This window comes from Coregonus clupeaformis, chromosome 36 (genome assembly GCF_020615455.1).
Source record: "Coregonus clupeaformis isolate EN_2021a chromosome 36, ASM2061545v1, whole genome shotgun sequence".
NCBI lineage: Eukaryota > Metazoa > Chordata > Actinopteri > Salmoniformes > Salmonidae > Coregonus > Coregonus clupeaformis.
In genome coordinates this window covers 5,338,912-5,360,421 of record NC_059227.1, presented here as the reverse complement: position 1 = coordinate 5,360,421, position 21,510 = coordinate 5,338,912, and the positions used below count along the sequence as shown (strand labels likewise).

Sequence of the window (21,510 nt, the reverse complement as noted above, 5' to 3'; positions counted from 1 at the left end):
AGTGTTTTGAACAGAGCACCGGCAGTGTAGTGCAGTGTTTTGAACAGAGCACCGGCAGTGTAATGTAATGCAGTGTTTTGAACAGAGCACCGGCAATGTAATGCAGTGTTTTGAACAGAGCACCGGCAGTGTAGTGCAGTGTTTTGAACAGAGCACCGGCAGTGTTTTGAACAGAGCACCGGCAGTGTAGTGCAGTGTTTTGAACAGAGCACCGGCAGTGTAGTGCAGTGTTTTGAACAGAGCACCGGCAGTGTAATGTAGTGCAGTGTTTTGAACAGAGCACCGGCAGTGTAGTGCAGTGTTTTGAACAGAGCACCGGCAGTGTAGTGCAGTGTTTTGAACAGAGCACCGGCAGTGTAGTGCAGTGTTTTGAACAGAGCACCGGCAGTGTAATGCAGTGTTTTGAACAGAGCACCGGCAGTGTAATGCAGTGTTTTGAACAGAGCACCGGCAGTATAGTGCAGTGTTTTGAACAGAGCACCGGCAGTGTAGTGCAGTGTTTTGAACAGAGCACCGGCAGTGTAGTGCAGTGTTTTGAACAGAGCACCGGCAGTGTAGTGCAGTGTTTTGAACAGAGCACCGGCAGTGTAGTGCAGTGTTTTGAACAGAGCACCGGCAGTGTAATGCAGTGCAGTGTTTTGAACAGAGCATCGTCAGTGTAGTGCAGTGTTTTGAACAGAGCACCGGCAGTGTAATGCAGTGCAGTGTTTTGAACAGAGCATCGTCAGTGTAGTGCAGTGTTTTGAACAGAGCACCGGCAGTGTAATGCAGTGCAGTGTTTTGAACAGCATGTGCGAGGGTGTAACTTATGACTGGGTCTGGTCTCCTGTGTGTGTTTTGGGAGGGGCTCTGGGCTGGTGTGACAGAGCCTGCTGTCTTTGTTTGGAGCTGAAAGCTGAGAGGAAAGAATGTCTGCCTTCCAGCTGTCCATGGGACAGAGGGGACTTTCCCCTGTCCTATCAGTTCCCTCCTACCCCAATATACTACACCCATCTGCTCCTAGAGAGAGTGTGTGTGTGTGTGTGTGTGTGTGTGTGTGTGTGTGTGTGTGTGTGTGTGTGTGTGTGTGTGTGTGTGTGTGTGTGTGTGTGTGTGTGTGCTCTCCGTATGTGTGCGTGTGTGTGTGTGTGTCTCTCCGTATGTGTGCGTGGGTTTTAGTTAGGGTTTCAGCCAGACGACAGGGAACCCCTTGACCTCTCATCCATAATCTACCTCAGTAGATATAGAGTTCAGTTGTCTCAGTCCTATTCAGCGTCAGCCTGCTCAATGACCTCCTGTATTGAAAGGAGACGGTAGGAGACGTTAGCTGGAATACAGACACACGTGACTGGCTTCCTAGTTAAGCACATTGTTCCCTTTGAGCATTTCTAAGGAAGGTCTGGGGGTGAGTGGGTGGGTGAGGAGTCACTGTAGTGTGTGTGTGGTGTGTATGGATGTGGGTAGCCACAGTCACTGTATCAACATCTCCCAGTCAGACCAGAGTCCAGGTCCCACACCAGCTCTCCCTAGTCCCCACCGAGTCTGGACACACAGAGGAGGACTACACACTCAGAGTCCTCCATGGTCTGGCAGCCTAGCCTGAATGACTGGTCTGTATCGGTGTGCTCAGACATGTAAAAAACCTGCTGCTGTCTCCCCCACACTCACTCACTGACACCTCTCCTCCCTACGGATACATAAGGAATACCTAAGCCTGTCGTTAAGGAAAATGACTTTCTCCACTCTGCAGCCTGTTCCCTCTTCAATCACTCATTCTCTGTCTGTCTCCTCTTTCTCTCTGCTCTTTCTCTCTCCCAGCTACAGATCTCCTTCAGACTCGTGACTCAATCCCCCATCTGCTGTCCGAGTGCACAGAAACATGAGAGCACATAGTGAGAGAGCTCGGTGGGACAGCCTGACACCTAGAGAGAAACTGAGACGGCTAATAACTAGTCTTCGTACAGGCATCAAGCTTGTTGCATTACAGGTCCATGATATGTAACACCCTTAGCTTTTGAGTAGCCTAGTTTAACCATCCAATGAGGAAGCTGTGAGGTGTCTCTCAGGGCTGGCCTCAGTCTGTCCCTGTATCAGTGGTGCAACCCTCTCTTATGCAGTCAGCACGTGTGTAGGCCTATGTACTCTCTGTGAGAGACTGGAGGTAGTGATTCGGCGGAACAAATGGATTTCATCTGTTTTTGTCTGTCGGCCAGCATATACAGTTTCTCAACAGAGTCAGCATTAAGGAGCTCTCTTCTGAGGGACCTGAGTTCATATCAGTTTGTGTAACTAGGCAGCGTGTGAAAATGAGAGTGTGGGCCGAACCATCAAATGAAATAGTGCAGTGCCTCCACCTAGCTAGTAGGTAATAGTGATGGGTTGATTAAAATCGATACGGTTACATTTCGGGATATTATTTTTGACTATATATCGTATCGTTTTGACAATATTGCAATGTTATTTTTGCATTAGTTGGCTGTACCTTCACCAAAACTCCAGTATTTTTCCTTCATAGCTTGTTCTCCTTCATCTTTTTAAAGGGAGACTATTTTGTTTTCAGCACTTTTATTTCCATGACTGATCAAAACTGGTTTTCTCACGGCTCTCTCTGTCCCTCTGCAGCAGACATATGGTGAGCAATATGTTTGGAACATCCAATCGCAATAAAATCACAAACGTTTGACTGGTAGTGTATGAATGAATATATATATATACATACATACATACATACATACATACATACATGCATGCATGCATGCATGCATGCATGCATACATGCATACATACATACATACATACATACATACATGCACTACCGTTCAAAAGTTTGGGGTCACTTAGAAATTCTTGTTTTCGAAAGAAAAGCAATTTTTTTGTCCATTTTTAAAATAACATCAAATTGATCAGAAATACAGTGTAGACATTGTTAATGTTGTAAATGGCTATTGTAGATTTTTTTCTTTAATGGAATATCTACATAGGCGTACAGAGGCCCATTATCAGCAACCATCAGTCCTGTGTTCCAATGGCACGTTGTGTTTGCTAATCCAAGTTTATCATTTTAAAAGGCTAATTGATCATTAGAAACCCTTTTGCAATTATGTTAGCACAGCTGAAAACTGTTGTGCTGATTTTAAAGAAGCAATAAAACTGGCCTTCTTGAGACTAGTTGAGTATCTGGAGCATCAGCAATTGTGGGTTCGACTACATTTTAGTCATTTAGCAGACGCTCTTATCCAGAGTGACTTACAGTTAGTGAGTGCATACATTTTCATACTGGCCTCCCGTGGGAATTGAACCCACAACCCTGGCGTTGCAAACGCCATGCTCTACCAACTGAGCTACACGGGATTACAGGCTCAAAATGGCCAGAAACAAAGAACTTTCTTCTGAAACTCGTCAGTCTATTCTTGTTCTGAGAAATGAAGGCTATTCCATGTGAGAAATTGCCAAGAAACTGAAGATCTCAGACTGGCCAATAAAAAGAAAAGTCTGAGATATGGCTTCTTCTTTGCAACTCTGCCTAGAAGGTCAGCATCCCGGAGTCGCCTCTTCACTGTTGACGTTGAGACTGGTGTTTTGCGGGTACTATTTAATGAAGCTGCCAGTTGAGGACCTGTGAGGCGCCTGTTTCTCAAACTAGACACTCTAATGTATTTGTCCTCTTGCTCAGTTGTGCACTGGGGCCTCCCACTCCTCTTTCTATTCTGGTTAGAGCCAGTTTGCGCTGTTCTGTGAAGGGAGTAGAATTTCTCGCATGGAATAGCCTTCATTTCATTCATTTCAGACCAAGAATAGACTGACGAGTTTCAGAAGAAAGTTATTTGTTTCTGGCCATTTTGAGCCTGTAATCGAACCCACAATTGCTGATGCTCCAGATACTCAACTAGTCTCAAGAAGGCCAGTTTTATTGCTTCTTTAATCAGCACAACAGTTTTCAGCTGTGCTAACATAATTGCAAAAGGGTTTTCTAATGATCAATTAGCCTTATAAAATGATAAACTTGGATTAGCAGACACAACGTGCCATTGGAACACAGGACTGATGGTTGCTGATAATGGGCCTCTACGCCTATGTAGATATTCCATTAAAAATCAGCCGTTTTCCAGCTACAATAGCCATTTACAACATCTACACTGTATTTCTGATCAATTCGATGTTATTTTAATGGACAAAAAAATTGCTTTTCTTTTGAAAACAAGGACATTTCTAAGTGACCCTACTGTCCCCGTCAATAGAGCCAACCCCCTCAGCCTCTCTAGTCTACTGTCCCCGTCAATAGAGCCAACCCCCTCAGCCTCTAGTCTACTGTCCCCGTCAATAGAGCCAACCCCCTCAGCCTCTAGTCTACTGTCCCCGTCAATAGAGCCAACCCCTCAGCGTCTCTAGTCTACTGTCCCCGTCAATAGAGCCAACCCCCTCAGCCTCGCTAGTCTACTGTCCCCGTCAATAGAGCCAACCCCCTCAGCCTCTAGTCCTCTCCAGCACACGCTATGAGCTTTGCACTCTAATAATGACGAGAGAGAGAGAGAGAGAGAGAGAGAGAGAGAGAGAGAGAGAGAGAGAGAGAGAGAGAGAGAGAGAGAGAGAGAGAGAGAGAGAGAGAGAGAGAGAGAGAGAGAGAGAGAGAGAGAGAGAGAGAGAGAGAGAGAGAGAGAGAGAGAGAGAGAGAGAGAGAGAGAGAGAGAGAGAGAGAGAGAGAGAGAGAGAGAGAGAGAGAGAGAGAGAGAGAGAGAGAGAGAGAGAGAGAGAGAGAGAGAGAGAGAGAGAGAGAGAGAGAGAGAGAGAGAGAGAGAGAGAGAGAGAGAGAGAGAGAGAGAGAGAGAGAGAGAGAGAGAGAGAGAGAGAGAGAGAGAGAGAGAGAGAGAGAGAGAGAGAGAGAGAGAGAGAGAGAGAGAGAGAGAGAGAGAGAGAGAGAGAGAGAGAGAGAGAGAGAGAGAGAGAGAGAGAGAGAGAGAGAGAGAGAGAGAGAGAGAGAGAGAGAGAGAGAGAGAGAGAGAGAGAGAGAGAGAATAACAACAGCAAAGGAACAAAAGCATATTTAACAAACCAGGGAGAGGGGTTATCTTCCTCCTCCCAGTCTTTAGCCTAATCCCTCTCTCTCTTTTTCTCTCCCTCTCTCCCCCCCTCTCTGGGTGTCGTAGCCTCTCAGTAGTTGCAGATTTAAAGTCATCACTACAATAATGGGATTGGTTTTGGCCTCCTGCAGCTTGTAATGAAGGATAATTAGAATTTCAATTTACCCCGGCCGACTAACAACCTCCCTTCCCAGTCCCTTCCCTTGCGCTCTTTCTCTCCCCTCCTCTCTCTTTCAATTCAATCTAATGGCTTTATTAGCATGGGAAACATATGTTAACATTGCCAAAGCAAGTGAAATAGATAATAAACAAAAGTGAAATAAACAATAAATATGAACAGTAAACATTACACTCAGAAGTTCCAAAAGAATAAAGACATTTCAAATGTCATATTATGTGTATATACAGTGTTGTAACAATGTGCAAATAGTTAAAGTACAAATGGGAAAATAAATCAACATAAATATGGGTTGTATTTACAATGGCGTTTGTTCTTCACTGGTTGCCCTTTTCTTGTGTAAACAGTAAACATTACACTCACTAAAGTTCCAAATGAATAGAGACATTTCGAATGTCATATTATGGCTATATACAGTCGTGGTCAAAAGTTTTGAGAATGACATATATATTTCACAAAGTCTGCTGCATCAGTTTTGATGATGGCAATTTGCATATACTCCAGAATGTTATGAAGAGTGATCAGATGAATTGCAATTAATTGCAAAGTCCCTCTTTGCCATGAAAATGAACTTAATCCCCCCTCATGTCAGTGATTCTCTCGTTAACACAGGTGAGAGTGTTGACGAGGACAAGGCTGGAGATCACTCTGTCATGCTGATTGAGTTAGAATAACAGACTGGAAGCTTTAAAAGGAAGGTGGTGCTTGAAATCATTGTTCTTCCTCTGTTAACCATGGTTATCTGCAAGGAAACACGTGCCATCATCATTGCTTTGCACAAAAAGGGCTTCACAGGCAAGGATATTGCTGCTAGGAAGATTGCACCTAAATCAACCATTTATCGGATCATCAAGAACTTCAAGGAGAGAGGTTCAATTGTTGTGAAGAAGCCTTCAGGGCGCCCAAGAAAGTCCAGGACCGTCTCCTAAAGCGCCAGGACCGTCTCCTAAAGTTGATTCAGCTGCGGGATCGGGGCACCACCAGTGCAGAGCTTGCTCAGGAATGGCAGCAGGCAGGTGTGAGTGCATCTGCACGCATAGTGAGGCGAAAGCTTTTAGAGGATGGCCTGGTGTCAAGAAGGGCAGCGAGGAAGCCACATCTCTCCAGGAAAAACATCAGGGACAGACTGATATTCTGCAAAAAGTACAGGGATTGGACTGCTGAGGACTGGGGTAAAGTCATTTTCTCTGATGAATCCCCTTTCCGATTGTTTGGGGCATCCGGAAAACACCTTGTCCGGAGAAGACAAGGTGAGCGCTACCATCAGTCCTGTGTCATGCCAACAGTAAAGCATCCTGAGACCATTCATGTGTGGGGTTGCTTCTCAGCCAAGGGAGTGGGCTCACTCACAATTTTGCCTAAGAACACAGCCATGAATAAAGAATGGTACCAACACATCCTCAGAGAGCAACTTCTCCCAACCATCCAAGAACAGTTTGGTGACGAACAATGCCTTTTCCAGCATGATGGAGCACCTTGTCATAAGGCAAAAGTGATAACTAAGTGGCTCGAGGAACAAAACATCGACATTTTGGGTCCATGGCCAGGAAACTCCCCAGACCTTAATCCCATTGAGAACTTGTGGTCAATCCTCAAGAGGCGGGTGGACAAACAAAACCCCACAAATTCTGACAAACTCCAAGCATTGATTATGCAAGAATGGGCTGCCATCAGTCAGGATGTGGCCCAGAAGTTAATTGACAGCATGCCAGGGAAGATTGCAGAGGTCTTGAAAAAGAAGGGTCAACACTGCAAATATTGACTCTTTGCATAAACTTAATGTAATTGTCAATAAAAGCCTTTGACACTTATGGAATGCTTGTAATTATACTTCAGTATACCATAGTAACATCTGACAAAAATATCTAAAAACACTGAAGCAGCTAACTTTGAAGACCAATACTTGTGTCATTCTCAAAACTTTTGACCACGACTGTACAGTGTTGTAACGATGTGCAAATAGTTAAAGTATAAAAGGGAAAATAAATAAACATAAATATGGGTTGTATTTACAATGGTGTTTGTTCTTCACTGGTTGCCCTTTTCTTGTGGCAACAGGTCACAATTATTGCTGCTGTGATGGCACACTGTGGTTTTTCACCCAGTAGATATGGGAGTTTATCAAAATTGGATTTGTGTGGGTCTGTGTAATCTGAGGGTGTCTCTAATATGGTCATACATTTGGCAGGAGGTTAGGAAGTGCAGCTCAGTTTCCACCTCATTTTGTGGGCAGTGTGCACATAGCCTGTCTTCTCTTGAGAGCCAGGTCTGCCTACGGCGGCCTTTCTCAATAGCAAGGCTATGCTCACCGAGTCTGTACATAGTCAAAGCTTTCCTTAAGTTTGGGTCAGTCACAGTGGTCAGGTATTCTGCCACTGTGTACTCTCTGTTCAGGGCCAAATAGCATTCTAGTTTTTTGTTAATTCTTTCCAATATGTCAAGTAATTATCTTTATCTTTTTGTATTTGGTTGGGTCTAATTGTGTTGCTGTCCTGGGGCTCTGTGGGGTCTGTTTGTGTTTGTGAACAGAGCCCCAGGACCAGCTTGCTTAGGGGACTCTGCTCCAGGTTCATCTCTCTGTAGGTGATGGCTTTGTTATGGAAGGTTTTGGAATCTCTTCCTTTTAAGTGGTTATAGAATTTAACAGCTCTATTCTGGATTTTGATAATTAGCGGGTATCGGCCTAATTCTGCTCTGCATGCATTATTCGGTGTTTTACGTTGTACACAGAGGATATTTTTGCAGAATTCTGCATGCAGAGTCTCAATTTGGTGTTTGTCCCATTTTGTGAATTCTTGGTTGGTGAGCGGACCCCAGACCTCACAACCATAAAGGGCAATGGGTTCTATAACTGATTCAAGTATTTTTAGCCAGATCCTAATTGGTATGTCAAATTGTATGTTCCTTTTGATGGCGTAGAAGGCCCATATCTATTGGGTGAAAAACCACAGTGTTCAATCACAGCAGCAAGATTTGTGACCTGTTGCCACAAGAAAAGGGCAACCAGTGAAGAACAAACACCATTGTAAATACAACCCATATTTATGTTTATTTATTTTCCCATTTGTACTTTAACTATTTGCACATTGTTACAACACTGTATATAGACATAATATGACATTTGAAATGTCTTTATTCTTTTGGAACTTCTGAATGTTGTTAATATTTATTGTTAATTTCACTTTTGTTTATTTCACTTTTGTTTACTATCTACTTCACTTGCTTTGGCAATGTTAACATACGTTTCCCATGCCAATAAAGCCATTGAATTGAATTGAATTGAATTGAGAGCTGGCAGAGAAACACAGAGGAATGAACTGCAGCCTTGAAGAACAACTCTCTCGCTCTCTCTCGGTTAGGCCGTTGTCATTGGTGACAGATGGGTAGAGATAGTTGAGAGAGGATTTGAACGCCCCTTGCCTCTCTCCATAGGACCCCTTGGAACCCACTAATGTAATAATGCTGTTCCCTTTTAGGCACCAGGGGATTAGACTCTTACAATTAACAAAGTGATTCTTAAAAGAGACGTACACAGGCACAGCTATAGGACAGTTAAGCAGGGAGGCTAAACACAGGCACAGCTATAGGACAGTTAAGCAGGGAGGCTAAACACAGGCACAGCTATAGGACAGTTAAGCAGGGAGGCTAAACACAGGCACAGCTATAGGACAGTTAAGCAGGGAGGCTAAACACAGGCACAGCTATAGGACAGTTAAGCAGGAGGCTAAACACAGGCACAGCTATAGGACAGTTAAGCAGGGAGGCTAAACACAGGCACAGCTATAGGACAGTTAAGCAGGGAGGCTAAACACAGGCACAGCTATAGGACAGTTAAGCAGGGAGGCTAAACACAGGCACAGCTATAGGACAGTTAAGCAGGGAGGCTAAACACAGGCACAGCTATAGGACAGTTAAGCAGGGAGGCTAACATTTAGGCGTACACTTGAAGCAGTGTATTATTATTTCCCTGATGTATTAATATCTGTGTATCCCCAACTATCTATGACTTATTATACTGGGGTAGAAGCCTAACTCTCTTCTAAACTACCTTATAAGGAGGTTTAGCTAGCCTTGGAGGAGGGGGGGGGGCGAGAGAGTTGTTCCTCAAGGTTGCAGTTCATTCCTGTGTGTTTGTCTCTTTTCTCTATCTCTATCTCTATCTCTATCTCTATCTCTATCTCTATCTCTGTCTTTCTCTCTCTGTCTTTCTCTCTCTGTCTCTGTCTTTCTCTCTCTCTCTCTCCTCTCTCTCTCTCTCTGTCTCTCTCCTCTCTCTCTCTCTGTCTCTCTCCCCTCTCTCTCTCTGTCTCTCTCCTCTCTCTCTCTGTCTCTCTCTCTCTGTCTCTCTCCTCTCTCTCCTCTCTCTCTCTCTCGCGCTCTCTCTCTCGCAGAATGATTAGGCTATCTTCTAGGGAGAGAGAGTCCTTAAGTGAATTTCCTTGCAGTAGAGACACTAAAGGTAATGAATTATAGCGACCCCCGGGTGCTCTGGTGATAATGCAGTAGTTTGTTTCATACTCATGATGTTATCACCCATATAGGCCTAATACGGCTTTGCTTTCAACACCTTTTTAAAGCAACGAGGACAGTAGAGTTGAGTACGTGTTTGGCCCATTTCCAGCTAGTCTAATACTCTTCATAGTGCACTGTTTTGAGTTCTCCAAGGTTGTTGTTTGTTTTAGTGATTTTGAATATGTGTAATCATCAATCCATTTAGGCAGACTATACTTCCTCTTATTTAAAGTCAGTCCCCTTGGCTACACGTCAGTTTTAGTGAGAAACTAATATGAAGTTGAGTTCAAATAAACCATAACTGCCGACTCTAAGCAGCAGTACAATTATACAGAGTCATGATTACATGGGACTCCTTCCCATCTCATACAGACCAAGTGAACAGCAAACCTGGTTTAAAAAAACAACAAATAAGGCCTCTCCCCCATGTGACCTACTTTTTGTGTGCATGTACTGACATGTATCTGATAGATACATTTACACACACACACACACACAGACACAGACACACAGACACACACACACACACACTCTTTATTATTCTTAATTAACACAAATATTTTTTTGTATCTGTAAATGTGTGTCTTTTATTTGTAGTTTTATATATACATGTATAAGTCAGTAATGTCTATGTTAATGTTTTTAAATGTATGTCAATTGTAAAGTATTTCTGTCTGTAATGTCTTTTTTCGTTATGTGTCGGACCCCAGGAAGACAAGTTGTCGGCATTGGCTAATGGGGATCCTAGTAATAAGAAATAAAACATTAAAGTAGGCCTCTTCAACTAATAAGTAATTGATCTCTGCAGCTTGTTGTTGTGCTGGTTGTCCTCTGTTGACCAGACGCACACACACACACACACACACACACACACACACACACACACACACACACACGCACAGACACAAAGAAAACACACGCACGCACGCACAGACGCACTCCTCTCCTGAACCCTTCCTCCAGGCTGATTTGTGTCTCGCTTGTCATCAACTAATCAATCTCCAGATCTCCAGACCTCATTATGAAGACTCTTAAAGATGGGAGGATTCAGAGTCTGAGTCAGAACAAGAGAAGGGAGATGGACCTGTAAACAATAGGATTTTAATCTGAAACGTGGCACTAAAACTGCCACCAGAAGATTACGTGTACACACACACACACACTTCCTTACTGACTTATAACGGCATGGGGCGAGGGTCTCAGCTTAGCATTGGGACTTTGTGTGTGTACACACACACACACACACACACACACACACACACACACACACAAAGTCCCAATGCTAAGCTGAGACCCTCGCCCCATGGCGTTATAAGTCAGTAAGGATGTGTGGGTGTGGTTGTACACGTAATCTTCTGGTGGCAGTTTTAGTGCCACGTTTCCCCTCTAGAGATTAGAGAGTAAGATGGAGTTGGAACTTGGAGGGAGCAGCAGTTAACACACACAAATGTGTTGGTACCGGCCAGAGCAGAACAGGCCATGCTGTAGAAACCTCAACAGCTGGGCGTGTGCTTACGACAGAGGAACTCTGACAGAATGGGCACAGTAGTGTCTCTCTTTGTGTCTCTCTTTTATGTCTCTCTAGGACAAAAGACAGTCAGATTCTGTCCCATGGTGACTTCAAACGAGATGCCCACAGCTGTACTTGACAAACTGTCCATCTCTCCCTGTTCTACTTTCTAAATGTCATCCTACCACATAAAACCTGCAAGTCATTCAGAGACAAGTCCAAGCTGCTGAAAATGTACACAGTCTGTCTGTGATGTTATTTTACTGTTGGCAGGATTTTCATTTGTGCGGGTGGTAGAATATGAGTTAAGACTTGCAGGATTTGGGTTGATCTGTTCCTCGCTTCTCACCAGATTTGAGCTGTGTGTGTGTGTGTGTGTGTGTGTGTGTGTGTGTGTGTGCGTGCGAGGTGTGTGTGTGGTGCGTGCGAGGTGTGTGTGTGTGGTGCGTGCGAGGTGTGTGTGTGTGTGTGTGTGTGGTGCGTGCGAGGTGTGTGTGTGTGTGGTGCGTGCGAGGTGTGTGTGTGTGTGTGTGTGTGTGTGTGTGGTAAAAGCAGTGAGTGTACTGGCACACATTCAGAGAAGAAATGCTGCCTTCCTCATACTGTGATGGGAGGTGGGAACACGCACACACTCTGTCTCTAACGCGCACACACACACGCCCATCACACACACTGACACACACACACACACACACACACACACACACGCCCATCACACACACGCCCATCACACACACTGACACACACACGGCATGGTACAGCATCACAACAGTATGGCACGCCATGCCAGGCAGCATCACAGATGGATTATGGGAGTGGGATCAGATCTCAATTAACTGCTAGGTTCTATGGCTCATCCTCATCCCGTCTTTATTGAGCGGCTTTAGTGCTGCTGTCCTCTCCTGGCTCTGACTGTGATTAAAACTCAGTGGATAATGACAACTCTGTTAAAGGTCCAGTGTAGCCATTTTTATCTCTTTCAAATCGTTTAAACAAAACAACAAAACAAAAATAGCTTCTTAGCAGAGAGCAATTTCTCAAGCAAGAATTTAGCTAGGACTGTCTGGGAGTGGTTTGAGTGGTGAGGGGGAAACTGAAAGTTAGCTGTTATTGGCAGAGAGGTTTGGAACTCTCTTTCTTATTGGTCTATTAACTAAATACCGCATGGTGATGTCACCATGGAAGGCTAAAACTCCATCCCACCAAAACAGGCTGAAATTTCAGGTGGTCTTTTCAACCAGCTCTTACACTACGAACATCATTTTATCAGTATTATTCCAACCTCATAGTGTGGAAATATACAGTATATATAAAACACAGGAAAATTACGTTTTTGACTGCACTGGACCTTTTAACCTCTTTTTTTGAATTTTCGCCTAAAACCTAACCTGAAGCAAGGATATGCATATTCTTGAAACCATTTGAAAGGAAACACTTTGAAGTTTGTGGAAATGTGAAATTAATGTAGGATAATATAACACATTAGATCTGGTAAAAGATAATACAAACAATAAAACATGCATTTTTTTATCATCTTTGAAATGCAAGAGAAAGGCCACTATAATATTGCAGTTTAGGCACAATTTAGATTTTGCCCACTAGATGGCAGCAGTGTGTGTGCAACGTTTCAGATTGATCCAGTGACGCATTGTAATACTGGACTATTTTGTATCAAGTCTGCCTAAATGTGCCGAATTGGTCAATTGATACATTTTCAAGTACATAACTATAGAGAACATACAAAAATGATATGGTAATGCAAAATGTAAGTTTACACACTCCCAGGAATGTCATACATGATGGATCATTAACTTATACACTAACTTTCACACATCTAGATGGCCGGGCGGGGTGGGTGTGGAGCCAGAGACAGCAGGGGTTGAAACTGTAGAACCCAGTTCCTACATTTTGAATATAAAAATTGATTTTATCAAACAAAACTATGCTACATTTTATCTCTGGGACCCTTAGGATGACAAATCAGAGCAATATTACTGAATGTAAGTACATTATTTACCTTCAGAGGTGAATGTATCAAACCAGTTGCCGTGATGCGTTTTTTGTTGTTGTGCACTCTCCTCAAACAATAGCATGGTATTTTTTCACTGTAATAGCTACTGTAAATTAGACAGTGCAGTTAGATTAATAAGAATTTAAGCTTTCTGCCCATATACAGTAAGACATGTCTATGTCCTGGAAAGTTTGCTTTTACTTACAACAGTCATGCTAATAACATTAGCACAGGTTAGCTCAACCGTCCCGTATACGGGACACCGATCCTGTAGAGGTTAACAGGCCCCTTCCTCTCTTCAGTTAACCTGTCAGGCCTTTCTTTCTGTCACAAACTCACCAAGTCTTTGGGGGAATACATGAAAGGAAGATATTGAACAGAAGAGGAGGAGTCCTCTGAGACATTTTAGTTGACAACAGAGATGCACAGTAGTCACTCAAACTAACCATATGCCTGTTTCTGGTGTGAATGCTGCAGTCTCTCACCATTTAGGACTAGCTTTGCTAGTATTGCACTGTGAAAAACATAAATATAATCCTTCCATGAGATGTCTCGGTACTGGGGGTCTTCCATCCTCTTGGCTCAGATCATGGTTCATCAACACACAGCCCACGGGCCAAAAGTTAGTTTTTGGACAATCACAAGGAATTCAGCAAAAAATATTTTTCTGTTCGGGAAATCTGTTCCCAAGTATTCCCACAAATAAACAAAAATACACACGATGGTGTCTAAATGTAATCAATGTATGAAATGATTGTGATTTTCAAATGCAGTCTCTTTTTGGACCTAGTTGTGGTCAGTTTGCAATGTACAAATTATTATAATTATTTTCCGGCCCCCCGACCATTCACTCCGACAAACATCGTCCCGCTGCTGAATGTAGTTGCCTACTCCTGCCTTAAGATGAGATTGAACTGAGAACGCTAACCCTCCTCTCCCCATCTCACCTATTTTAATTCTGGAGTGAATCCATCGACCCTAACCTCTCTCTCCCTGTCTCCTCCAGGATGTCCGCGGCCGGTGGGTGTGCAGCATGGGGAGATGGTGAACCAGACTGAGGCTAACCGAGGCTCCTCCCCCCCTGGTACCCTGCTGTCCTATAGCTGTGAGCCAGGCTACGCCCCCGATGGACCCACCACCATCACCTGTACCACCGCTGGAACATGGTCCCACCAGCCTCCACACTGCATAAGCACTGATGGTTAGCAACACACACACGTTGCATACGAACCAACGGGGGGGAGATATATATACAACACACACACACACACTGAACCAATGATTAGTAGTAGTAAAACACACACTCACCATTACTTGTCCTTCCTTACACATCTTATTGGCTTTTTCTAATCTGCATTGATTAGAATACTTTTCTGACTTCTCTCTCTGACTCTCCCCCAGTGTGTCCCCCCCCCACGGAGCCAGAGAACGGAGGGTACAGGTGCCACCCGTCCCCCTGCCACCGCCTCACCCAGAAGACCGTGATAGAGTACTTCTGTGACGAGGGCTACGCTCTGAAGGGGGACTACAAATTCCTCACCTGTGAGAACGGGGAGTGGGACGCTCCCATGCAGATCACCTGCCGCCTCAGCCAAGGTTAAGACCCAGAGTTACTACTCCTCATATCGTACCTGTTGTAATGTAGACCTTTACCAGACCACTGTTCTGCCTGAGACACGGATTTGACTGTGAGGCAATTATTAAAAAACCTATTACATTTCAAACTCAATTGACAAAAGAATCCAAAAGTATTGTCCACTGCCAGTCCTGTGTGTCCTCTCTTCTGACTGTCTGTCTGTCTGTCTGTCTGTCTGTCTGTGTCTCTCTCTCTCTCTCTCTCTCTCTCTCTCTCTCTCTCTCTCTCTCTCTCTCTCTCTCTGTCTCTCTCTCTCTGTCTCTCTCTCTCTCTCTCTCTCTCTCTCTCTCTCTCTCTCTCTCTCTCTGTCTCTGTCTCTCTCTCTCTGTCAATTCAATGTGTTATTGGAAAGTAGATATTCGTATTGCCAAAGGAACAATCCTAAACCTCTTTCTCTCTCTCCTTCTCAGATAAGGAGCCGCGGTCTCCGTTGACGATGCCAGCTCTGTCCATCGTAGCGTCCACAGCCTCCTCTGTAGCTCTCCTCCTGCTGTTGGTGGTGCTGTTCGTTCTCCTGCAGCCCAAACTCAAGTCCTTCCACCACAGCAGGTACACACCTTTACCTCTGCGTGGATATTTTGGGCCAGTCAGATCCAGTTTGGCGAAGACAAAACTGGTTTTACAAGTTTAACAGGCCGAGCAAATGAAAATACCGTCAAAGTGGAAAGCTGCTGTAGAAATAGTTCAACAGTTAACCAACAGGTGTGCATATCGCTAACAGCCGTACCGTCTCTGGGTGTGTGATTTAACAGTCGGTACTCATTAGATCTAATGTTAGTAGGCAGCCCTGTTGATTGTGTTGTCAGGCCTGGGGGGCTTTGAGGCATGGTGGCATGCATGATGAGTTCCACAACCACCTCTAGTCTACACAGGACAGGAACATCACACCGCACCGCACCACCATAAATACTGGGTGGCGTGCAATATCCTAAATCTTTCTCTCTCCCTCTCTCTCTCTTATACACGCCTCCCTTCTTTCTATTACATTCTCTCCCATCTGCTCCTCCTCTCTCTCCCTCTAGGCGTGAGCAGGGTGTCTCAGGCCAGCCAGCCTCCATCGTGGTGGAGGGGGTCCAGGTGGCCCTCCCCTCCTATGAGGAGGCCGTGTACGGCAGCGGCGGTGCCTCTCTCCCCCCTCCTCCAGAGTCCCGGGTCCAGATCGTCCTGTCGGAGGGGCCCCAGGGGGCCGAGGGCGGTGCAGAGATGCTGGGGCCCAGCAGTAGATCCCAGTCCCACCATCACAGAGACGGAGAGAGAGACAGTGATACAGAGCTGTGCCTCCCTTCCACCTCCTCCTTCCCTTCATCCTGCCGTCACTCAGAGACGGTACTAGTCCACCAGGCCCCCTCCTGCTCCTCCTCTTCGTCGTCGTGGGTTACGGCGCATGGAGGGGGTGCCCTTGCCAGACGTAGGAACTCAGAGAGCAGCGACCAGCACAGCCTTCTTTCTATCACCTCCGTAGACGACTTCTCTGACGGTAGGTGGTGCCGTGTGTGTGTGCTCGCTCACATGCATGTCCTCCGCTGTCCAAGGCTTCGTATTAGCCCTTAGACATTGTTTACCTTTTGTAGTCCTGACTGGACTCTCATCCCATCTTCACTTCTACCTGCATTCATACATACTGTAGCCTGTAGCTATAATCTCTCTCCTCTCTGTGTCTCTCTCTCCAGATATCCCCCTGTTAAAGGAAGCCTGAAGCCCCCTGCAGCAGCACCACTCCCCCCTACAGCTGACCAGGAAACACTGAGGCTTCTGCTGGGGCCTACTGGGGCTTTCTACCTGAACTATACCACCCTACCCTATATCTCTGAACCACAGAACTACAGAATTACCCAGCGCAGCAAAGACAGGAATCATGTCAAAGAAACTCAACCTCCCTCCACATCTGCAACTTCTCACACGGTGCAAAGACGAGTAGAGTCCACTTCACCCCCAACTATTACCACTCATGCACAGAAATGAGACAAACCATGTCCGCCCCCAGTATCCTCTCCCCGTGTCCTGGCTACCCCTTCTGCAATGATCTCTAAACTTCTAGCCGTGTGGAGAAAAGACATGACTACTCCCTCCCTCTCTCTCTCATACTGGGAACTGATGAACCTGTAATAACTACTGACCCCCTCAGCTTCAGAATGGATCTCAACACAGACAGACAGGCAAGCAGACAGGCATCAAGTGGTTCCAGCTAAATATAGATGCATACTGTATGTATAAGAGCACACATAGTCACTGACCAAAGGTTTGGTACTGTGTATGTGTCACTATGTACACAGCAGAGCCATTTATATATACAGGGTTCTCCCCAAATATTGGAAGAGAGGCGCTGCGCCACCTTGTGGACTGGCTGCGCCACCATGTTAAAAAAACAATTTATCATTTAAGGCAATTTTTTTGCTCTAGATTGCAGGAAATGACCCTGCCGTACTCAGCAGCACCACCTTGTTAAAATAAATCCTGGGGAGAACCCTGAAATAGCTCTGGTACACAGAACACACTTCCCTCTAGGCCTAGGTGCCGTCACCCAATCAGACACACTTCCCTCTAGGCCTAGGCGCCGTCACCCAATCAGACACACTTCCCTCTAGGCCTAGGTGCCGTCACCCAATCAGACACACTTCCCTCTAGGCCTAGGTGCCGTCACCCAATCAGACACACTTCCCTCTAGGCCTAGGCGCCGTCACCCAATCAGACACACTTCCATCTAGGCCTAGGCGCCGTCACCCAATCAGCTACACTTCCCTCTAGGCCTAGGTGCCGTCACCCAATCAGACACACTTCCCTCTAGGCCTAGGTGCCGTCACCCAATCAGACACACTTCCATCTAGGCCTAGGTGCCGTCACCCAATCAGCTACACTTCCCTCTAGGCCTAGGTGCCGTCACCCAATCAGACACACTTCCCTCTAGGCCTAGGTGCCGTCACCCAATCAGACACACTTCCCTCTAGGCCTAGGCGCCGTCACCCAATCAGCTACACTTCCCTCTAGGCCTAGGTGCCGTCACCCAATCAGACACACTTCCCTCTAGGCCTAGGTGCCGTCACCCAATCAGACACACTTCCAAAGGCTTTATCTCAAACCGCAAGGCTAGTAGCTAACATAATTATGCTTTTATCGCTGCTGCTGATGATAATGATTACTGTGGATACAGACTTGTACTTGTGCATCTCCCTACTCTAATGCGGATAAGGAGTATCTCTCTTCAATGAGGACTATCTTGGTTTGGGCCTTGGCCTGGTTTCGCTGGCTTATGCTGCATGTTCTCTGTATTGATCAATGGATGACGTCCTGCGGCCCCACACGGTGGCCCTGTCTGTCCACTCTGAATGAAGCTAATAATTAAAGCCCCTCTCCAACTCTGCTGCCACTCTCTGGCATCTCCTTGGGTCAGACAGCGCCACTTTCGTCTGAGGGACCAGTGTCACATAGGAGTGACGTCACCTGTCAGAAGACAATACACGTAGGATGGATGGATGGAAGGAGCGCGTCACCAAAGCAAGCAGATAGCATGGCTATAGACAGACTGTATCATGTTAAAAGAAGATCAATGCCTTTTTCTGTTTGTCACAACCACCGATATCTGTGTTGTTTTGGGCTCCCCTTTTGATGTGACTATCTGGGGGGAGGTTTTGTTTGGGAGGCGTCAGTATATTTTTGCCGCCTGGCTGTGTGTATGTGTGTGTATCTGGCTGTGGAACTGAACAACATATGACTGTTTCATGAATGAAGAGGGCTGCACTATAATGTCAAATTAACCAAGGCCTTGTTGTTGTTTTTTTTTACATGATGAAAACATGTTTATTTGGTGTTTGGTGACTGGACATTAGATAATATATTTCTTTTTTTCAATCTATTTATTGCGTGTGGGGCAAGGTTGGGTCCACTTGAGGTGTTTGTCACTTGGTTCGGATGCGCTAAAAATGTGTTTGTGTGTGTGTGTGTGTGTGTGTGTGTGTGTGTGTGTGTGGGTGTGTGTGTGGGTGTGTGCGTCCTTGCCTCTGTGTACGTTAGGCGAGAGAGAACGGACATGCCCATAGAATGGGTACACAGGAAATGGTACCCAGGATCCCTGCCCTTAGTAGAGATGGCTTCACACAGCTACCCCAGTTCAAAATGGCTGCCCTCTTTTTTTCCTGCTTTTTACAATGGTCATAAGAACAAACAGTCCTTACTGTAAGAATACAGTACATGATGTATATTTTAAATGTTCAAGGATTAAAATGTCCTCCATTTTCTGCAGAGTTGCTTCAGAGTAACCTCGTGGATCTGCGACTTAAACTGAAAAACCTTGCTTCAAAACCGGAGCATTGACACAACTGCAACTGGTTGCAGGAAACAACAACAGTAATCTTTACGTTGTAAATGTTCAGTTCAAATTTTAAGTGAGCACAGTTTTTTAATTTACCTCTGTTGATGAAACCACTCCTATACATTTGGGGTTGAGGTCATCACCCTAGCCCATTTAGGATGAGGAGACAGGGTCTGGGTCTAGTCTGGCTTTTTGAAACTCTTTTTTTCACATTTTATTTTTGGGTTTTTTGTTTATTTGTGTCGGTCTGTCCACCTGTGATTGTCAATGGCTTCATAAACGCAAACAGAGAACGTTGCCTTAGACCTTGTACATTGTATTACTTTCTTTTTGTTTCTAATTGTACCGGAAGTTTCCTCCATCTTTACCTGCTAGATATTGAAGCGTCTTCAATGTTTCCCAATGGCCTTACTTTTGTATTTTCTAGTCATACAACTGTCTTGTGTATTTTTCAATGCGTTTTATTTTTGTTTTTGGACGCGACTAAAGAAAGTCCATCCTTCTCTCTGTCCTCCCCAAGGCTTCTTCAGCAACTGATATTCAAAAGCCTAAGCACCTGAAACAAATCACTTTCTTTTCTGTCTATTAGACATTTTTAAATGTTGCGTGTTAAGGGATTTAAAAAGCTTGTAACTATTTTTTTCCATCCAGACCACCGTTGTTTCCTAAATGACAATGAAAACAAAGTCCATCTCTTGATTCTGCATTTCAATGCGTTCATGTTTTGTTTTTTTCCTCTGTACGTTGCAGTGGGGTGTGAAGATCGTATTTTTAATATTTGTATAAAGTTTAATTTAATTATACCGTGTGTATATAACTATTTCTAATTAAAGCTTTTTTGAAAGTGTGTGTGTGAGATGTGATGTGTGTTTTTACATTGAAGATCATACAGTGCCTTGCAAAAGTATTCATCCCCCTTGGCATTTTTCCTATTTTGTTGCATTACAACCTGTAATTTAAATAGATTTTTATTTGCATTTCATGTAATGGACATACACAAAATAGTTCAAATTGGTGAAGTGGTTTCAAAAAAATTATACAAAATAAATAACGGAAAAGTGGTGCGTGCATATGTATTCACCCCCATTGCTATGAAGCCCCTAAATAAGATCTGGTGCAACCAATTACCTTCAGAAGTCACATAATTAGTTAGATTGCACACAGGTTGACTTTAAGTGTCACAGGATCTCAGTATATATACACCTGTTCTGAAAGGCCCCAGAGTCTGCAACACCACTAAGCAAGCGGCACCATGAAGACCAAGGAGCTCTCCAAACAGGTCAGGGACAAAGTTGTGGAGAAGTACAGATCAGGGTTGCGTTATATAAAAAAAATATCCAAAACTTTGAACATCCCACGGAGCACCATTTAAATCCATTATTTAAAAATGGAAAGAATATGGCACCACAACAAACCTGCCAAGAGAGGGCCGCCCACCAAAACTCACGGACCAGGCAAGGAGGGCATTAATCAGAGAGGCAACAAAGACACCAAAGATAACCCTGAAGGAGCTGCAAAGCTCCACAGCAGATATTGGAGTATCTGTCCATAGAACCACTTTAAGCTGTGCACTCCACAGAGCTGGGCTTTACGGAAGAGTGGACAGAAAAAAGCCATTGCTTAAAGACAAATATAAGCAAACACGTTTGGTGTTCGCCAAAAGGCATTTGGGAGACTCCCCAAACATATGGAAGAAGGTACTCTGGTCAGATGAGACTAAAATTGAGCTTTTTGGCCATCAAGGAAAAAACGCTATGTCTAGCGCAAACCCAAGACCTCTCATCACCCCGAGAACACCATCCCCACAGTGATGCATGGTGGTGGCAGCATCATGCTGTGGGGATGTTTTTCATCAGCAGGGACTGTGAAACTGGTCAGAATTGAAGGAATGATGGAAGGCGCTAAATACAGGGAAATTCTTGAGGGAAACCTGTTTCAGTCTTCCAGAGATTTGAGACTGGGACGGAGGTTCACCTTCCAGCAGGACAATGACCCTAAGCATACTGCTAAAGCAACACTCAGATCACCGACCATTTCGAATCCCACCGTACCTTCTCCGCTATGCAATCTGGTTTCCGAGCTGGTCATAGGTGCACCTCAGCCACGCTCAAGGTCCTAAACAATATAATAACCGCGATCGATAAAAGACAGTACTGTGCAGCCGTCTTCATCGACCTGGCCAAGGCTTTTGACTCTGTCAATCACCGCATTCTTATTGGCAGACTAAATAGCCTTGGTTTCTCAAATGACTGCCTCACCTGGTTCACCAACTACTTCTCAGATAGAGTTCAATGTGTCAA

General features: G+C 44.8%; 1 protein-coding gene across 1 annotated transcript in view; it reads left to right on the top strand.

Moving 5' to 3' along the window:
* Positions 1 to 20,057, top strand: part of LOC121552856 (sushi domain-containing protein 6-like) — a 46,350-nt gene extending 26,293 nt beyond the window's left edge. Inside the window, exons 3-7 of the mRNA XM_045211235.1 lie at positions 14,275 to 14,469; positions 14,670 to 14,864; positions 15,315 to 15,453; positions 15,927 to 16,381; positions 16,575 to 20,057. Coding sequence (XP_045067170.1) covers positions 14,275 to 14,469; positions 14,670 to 14,864; positions 15,315 to 15,453; positions 15,927 to 16,381; positions 16,575 to 16,600 — 1,010 coding nt within the window. The 3' untranslated portion in view covers positions 16,601 to 20,057. The remainder of the gene's footprint in view (positions 1 to 14,274; positions 14,470 to 14,669; positions 14,865 to 15,314; positions 15,454 to 15,926; positions 16,382 to 16,574) is intronic.
* Positions 20,058 to 21,510: the final 1,453 nt, after the last annotated feature.